Source organism: Dermochelys coriacea, chromosome 10, assembly GCF_009764565.3.
Source record: "Dermochelys coriacea isolate rDerCor1 chromosome 10, rDerCor1.pri.v4, whole genome shotgun sequence".
Classification (NCBI taxonomy): Eukaryota; Metazoa; Chordata; order Testudines; family Dermochelyidae; genus Dermochelys; species Dermochelys coriacea.
Window position 1 is genome coordinate 18,112,678 of NC_050077.1, and position 6,128 is coordinate 18,118,805.

Here is a 6,128-nt window from a genome sequence, read left to right on the forward strand (position 1 = left end):
GCATAGAACATCCTATCCCTGATGGTTTAAATTACACAGTATTGTGTCTCAGGGTTCTGCTTCCTCTTTTGTTGAAACAAAGAGAAAAAAATACCGTTATAGAAGTTGGGTGGGGGTGTTTTTAGGGGGGGATTTTTGTTTTTTGCATGTTTGTTTCCTGTCAGATAATAAATCCCCCTTGGTATCTTTCAGGCATTTCTCATAGTCCTGCTGGGTATGTTTGAGATGCTTTGCCTACTATGAGAACTCATTAATAACTCCGACAGGCTGTGTACTAGTTAAAGAGATGGATAGTCTGAAATTCTGCCTTGCATGCTGACAAGTGGCCATTCCACACAAAACAGGGGTGATTCTCATTACGCCATCCTTTCCTTTGCAGTAGCTCCCTTAGAGCGAATCGAGTTACTTCAGATCTCCACTGGTGTAGCTGAGATCAGAATCTTACCTCCTGTCTTAGGGTTATAAATCAAATATAAATATTGATTGTAGTTTAAAGACACACACTTACGGCATTCAGAGTTTTAAAGTGGATTTTTCAAACACTGCCCTCCGTGTTTGGAGCTCATATTGTTTCTATACCACAGGCTCAGCAAAATGACGTTAACTGTTTCTAAACTGGTTTCAGAGTAGCAGCCGTGTTAGTCTGTATTCGCAAAAAGAAAAGGAGGACTTGTGTCACCTTAGAGACTAACAAATTTATTTGAGCATAAGCTTTTGAGAAAGCTTATGCTCAAATAAATTTGTTAGTCTCTAAGGTGTCACAAGTCCTCCTTTTCTTGTTTCTAAACTGGGACTGTCAAGAATTTGAGAGAGACAAAACTTTTATGCATTTTAGTAGTTTCAACTAGAAATATTCCAGAATAGTTTGATAGAACATCAGGTACATCTGGATATACCGTAAGTATCAGAGAAGTTAGGAACCGCAACCAGAACCAGACCTCCCATGACCGATACTTTGCTAAATGAGCTTGTGGAAGGCACTCAGATACTATGGAGATGAGGGCGCTATAAGAACGTATACAGAATAGAATAGAGAAGTTAAAGACCATTCGATCATTTAGTTCATCTTCCTGCCATTGTTGGGTTGTTTCTCATAGTACGTTGCCTAATGTTTTGTTTCAGAATCTTGCAGAAACATGGATAGGGCAAGCATTTTCCTCTGGGCTATTTGTTACTCTCTGAAAGTTTTGTATAGCAAAGGTATAATTGCAAATGTGTAAAATATTTAGACTAAGTTTTTCAGGGATGGGACTGGTTCTTGCTCTGCATGTGCTGGTGCAGCACAATGGGGCACTGGTTTGCGATTGTAATAGAAATAATTGAACATAGCATTGCCAGAGTCTTTCCTGACTTGATGACTGGGTTCTGTTTTAAGCACTATCTGTAGGTGTTTCTGTGTCACATTTTTGCCTTTATGATTTTTGGGGTTTCTCTCCTCCAGCAGCAGCAGACAGTGACACTACATGTCCTCAGTACTGTAGTTTCAGATATAAAGTTAATAGATTTTTCAAGGCAGGCTGCTACAGCATTGAGTCTTTTCTGAAATACTGAGCATGTGAAACTGTCCAGTGAGACAAACTGTGCTCTTAGCTATAGACTCAAACCCATGTAGCTGAGAGTCAGGTCACTGCTTCCTTATAAACTCCCACTACCACAAAAATCAAAATAGATAAACTTCCAAAGGGTGCATATACTGGGATTTGGGGAGCTCGTTGTTAGGTTTGCCTGAGCTGATGGCTGAATGGTTTAAGCCTGTGGTTTGAAATATTTAGACTTACAAATCTGGATTCTAATAGGACGAAAGCAGCCTTTAATTCTGTGCTGCTGTATACCCCTTTAAACGCTGTTCATTTCCATGGGGTTGAACAGTTAAATAAACACAGAATTTGGCCACCTGAGTTCCCTGCAGTTTACTGTGTATGTCGAAAACCTAAAAGCAGACCCTCTCTGCCCTGTTTGGGCATGGGGTTAAAGCACCAGTGGCATTTATGTAATAAAGATAGAGTTTACCCAGATGTCCTGGGCCAATTGATGTTCAGTGATCACACCAACCCCATTATGCAGCACAGAGTAAATGTCCCACAAATATAGCCCAAATCTGGCTGGTGAGCATAGAAAAGGGGAGCTGGCATTATAGACAGGCATTATTCCCTGCTTCCCCATAGGGAACATCATGCATTCGAAGAGCTGCAGGTTTAGAGGGAGTGGCTTGCTGGTTGGGGGAGAGCTCCATAAGGAATTGCTGTGGGAGTTCATGCTGATAGTTGCAGCTGTATCTCCTGCTCCAGGAGTGTCAGGGTCTGGTATGTAAGCTGTGCTTACCTGTGCCATGAGGGGAGAAGGCCCCAGGGAACAGGGCAGAGGGACAGGTCTATGCCCTGTCCTTGCAAAACCTTGTTCCCCAGGTGATGATGAGTCAGGATGGAGGTTCCTGAGTAAACTTCCCCCTTCTACAGATGGTACTTTGTATATGCAACCCTTTGACTGGCACTACTTCAGTTAAATCCCCTGCTTCTGCTTGCTCCTGTTTTAACAAGCGAATAATGCCAAAGGCGTAAACTAAGAATGTGTAACCCTAAATGGGATGTGACCAACCATGCCCAGGCAGGAACAGGGGGCTCAATTCTGCACCAGCTGAAGTTAATGGCAATATTGCTACTGACTTTGATGGGAGCCAGATTGGGCCCTGAGTTAGCAGGTTGAGGCAGCATGACGTATTAGCCAAAAGGACAGAAAAGGGGAAGCCCAGGGCTTCAGGCTCTGATTGTTTTACAAGCCAAAGGCCATCCATCTCTGCTGCATGCCAAGAAAAGTACATTATACATAGTTAATTAGCACTATTTACAGAGTGGTGTTAGTATAATAGCAAATATAGAATCATAAAATGACACTTGTAGGGAATAGAGATAGAGCATCCAGTGCTTGGTAATTGGCTCCATTAATCCCCTGGAAGAGTTACATTCTACCCAGTTTATACTGGATGTCTAGAAATCCATCCTGTTTAAAGATTTTTTGTTGATCCTTCCGATTCTAGCCAGTGCCTGGGACCCCTCTGACTTTGGCTATGCCTACGCGACGGAGCTTAGAGCAGCACAGCTGTACCGCTGCACCTGCGCCGCTGTAAGGTCTCCTGTGTAGCTGCTCTGTGCTGGTGGGAGAGGGCGTCTCCCACCAACATAGCGCTGTCCACACCGGCGCTTTTTTGGTAAAACTTTTGTTGGTCAGAGGTATGAAAAAACACTTCGGCTTTCTCAAACCCCTTCATCCACCTTCCTGCTGCACTGATGGAGGACTTTGTCCTGCAAGCTGCTGAGTGCCCTCAATTCAATCTCACGGGAGTGCTCCATGCTTTCCAGGGTCATGCCTTTATATTGCATAATGATGATTTCTGTTGCTGTGGGTGGGCATTTGTCCCACTAGGGGGAGGTTAATAGAAGGAACAGGATATTAAGTTTATTCCTCCCTCTTTGTTGCTTAGCTGGACTATTCACAAGTAGCTCTAGTGATAATTACTGAAAATCGGCCCTTTATAGACATCACACTGGACAGCCTTGTCAAGTCTGATTGTTTTCTGTAGATCGAGATCTCTGGTAATTTTAACTAGCACATTTGCAACTAAAAAATGAAAGAAGTATATATAGCATCTGTTCACTTAAAATCCTTCACTAGATTTACCTGTTTCATCCTTAGAGTGTGTTTGGACCAAAATTTCAACCTCTTTTTATATAAAAAAATTCTACTATAATTGTATCTGGGCTAGTTGTTTTCCCCTTACTTTTCCTGTTTTCTAAATATCACTGTAACAAGCTCTAATCTGTTGGCACCAAGGTATCCGTCTCAGATTAGAATCTTATTTTAATCTATAAATAACATTTATTTTTTCCAAGCATCTGACCAGGTCTGCATAACCTTTTTCATAGGCAAAAATGCTCAGGCATTATGCTTTCAATTTCTGCAAAATCTTTTCCATACAATAATCAGAATTTTACATACCATATTCCATGCCCTGTCCTTGTCCTCTATGTGGCATATGGTCGAATGCAATAATACATTTGATCACCGCAGACATCTACTGCAGGACGATTCCTTCTTCCCTTCTGCCAAAGGTGCTGCTAATCTTAGGACCTCACTCAAAACCCATCAAAGTCAGGAGGAATCTTTTTTCCATTGATTTCAGTCTCTGGGTTGTGCCCTTACTGCATTACTCTGATGTTATTCTCTAGTGATGAAATCCTGGCCCTATTGAAGTCAATGGCAAAAGTCCCCAATCCGTGAGGCAAGGATTTCACTCTTGAGGACCATTTGCTACTGAGCTCCTATTTTGACTGCTCTAGATTCCCTATGAATCTTTCCCTTCCTTTGCTGCATTATTCTGCTCTTCGCTGTGTGGTGGGGATATGAGGATTCCTTGATTTGTACATAAGTTCTGCAATTTACCTGGATTCATTCCTGTACAAATCCGACTGCGAAATGGCTCTTTGGATCTTAAAATGGTCCCTGCTGCCTGGTGAGATTTCCGCACTCACCAAATATGGTGTTAGTAACCGAGAGAAGGGCAGCTTTCTGTAGATGCGATGAGGATGTTTGTTGTAGGTGTTGATCTTGACCCGCTTTTGTTTCTGTTTCTTCAGTTTATGGCCACAACGTGAAAAGCAGCAATGACTTTGTTGGAAGGATTGTGATTGGTCAGTATTCGACAGGCTCACCAGAGTCAAACCACTGGCGTCGAATGCTCAATTCCCATCGGACAGCGGTGGAGCAATGGCATAGCCTGCGGTCCCGGGCTGAGTGTGATCGCGTCTCTCCAGCATCTCTTGAGGTGACGTGAGAACGGTCCTCCATCACCAACACAAGCAAACAACTGAGGAAAAAAAATCAAACCCACACATGCTGCCATGTGATTTCCATGGAATTGAAAGTAACTGTTAAAGCTGCTGGTAACAAACTGGCTGCATTAGCCTACGTGCCTCAGTGAACCTTCATAATGCAAACCATGTATCACTTGTTCATGTGCCCATTGTTTTCACAGGGTCACTACTAATGTGGCCTGTTGGACCTGTTACGACTTGCATCATCTGCTGCATCCACACCACTGTTTTTAATCCACGTACATTATAATGGAGACTATTCAAAAGGTCACTATTAACACAGAAGCGTTCTTTACCTGCTCCAACGTATTGCAGAGCAGATTATAGGCTGATCTGACATGGAGATTCTGAGTTAACTGAAAACTTTTTGAGTTGCCTCCGCCACCCTTACAGTACCGATCCATGACTCATTTTATTGGAGATGTAAGTATTTGTGTGTTCTCTTTGGTGAATGTGGTAAATGGGTTAGCATATTTTTTTTAAATGATAGACATGTGGTAAAATCACTTCTAACTACAGTTTTGTCTTTGTACTAGTTCAACAAAATTAAACTCCTGTTAGTATGTATGTGTGCCTTTGTGGGTCTGGGTGTGTGTATGTGTTTGTGTGTGTACATGTGCAGTGTTACACACACAGACCCTCACATACAACTATGTATAACATGGAGCTAATGTTCTGTCAGTAATGAGACCCTGCCACTCTAATATAGCAATCTCTGTATGTAAAGTAGATAGAGTATGATTTAGCAAAATAAACCTTTTCAATAAAGTTTATTCTGGAAAAGCCATGACAAGCTTTTAAAGACCTTTCTTATGTTGTGCAAAAGATCCTGCTTTGGGAGCTTTTGCAGATAAGAAAACCCAAAACAACACATGGTTTTAATTCCCTTCTTAGCAGGCTGCAGTGGGTCTTTCTGTGTTTTATGTACTAAACAAGGTAGTTTTTCAAACCACTGAGTGAGTTTTAGCTACAGTCAAGCTGTCTGTTTTGTTGGATGCTTCTGTACATTTTTTCATGGCATATTGTCTGGTATGATGGAGAGTGTATATTTATTGAAAATAAAGATCTATTTATTTGTGCCATGTATACTGAGGTGGTACTTATTAGCCCGACTCAGCTGTGTGTCCAATTTGGTCGGTTATGTCCATTGCAGGACACAAAGAAAAGCCACGTTGTTGGTCCTGATTTTCTTATCACTTACCCCTGATAAATCACGAGTAACTCCAGTGAAGTCAATGGAGTTACACTGGTGTAAATCTG

General features: G+C 41.9%; 1 protein-coding gene across 10 annotated transcripts in view; it reads left to right on the forward strand.

Moving 5' to 3' along the window:
• SYT17 (synaptotagmin 17) overlaps positions 1-5,954 on the forward strand; it is a 118,862-nt gene extending 112,908 nt beyond the window's left edge. For all 10 annotated transcript variants that reach the window (XM_038420470.2, XM_043493488.1, XM_038420472.2 and 7 more), the window contains one exon: positions 4,632-5,954. In XM_038420470.2, coding sequence (XP_038276398.1) covers positions 4,632-4,828 — 197 coding nt within the window. In that variant the 3' untranslated portion in view covers positions 4,829-5,954. The remainder of the gene's footprint in view (positions 1-4,631) is intronic.
• The last annotated feature ends 174 nt before the right edge of the window (positions 5,955-6,128 follow it).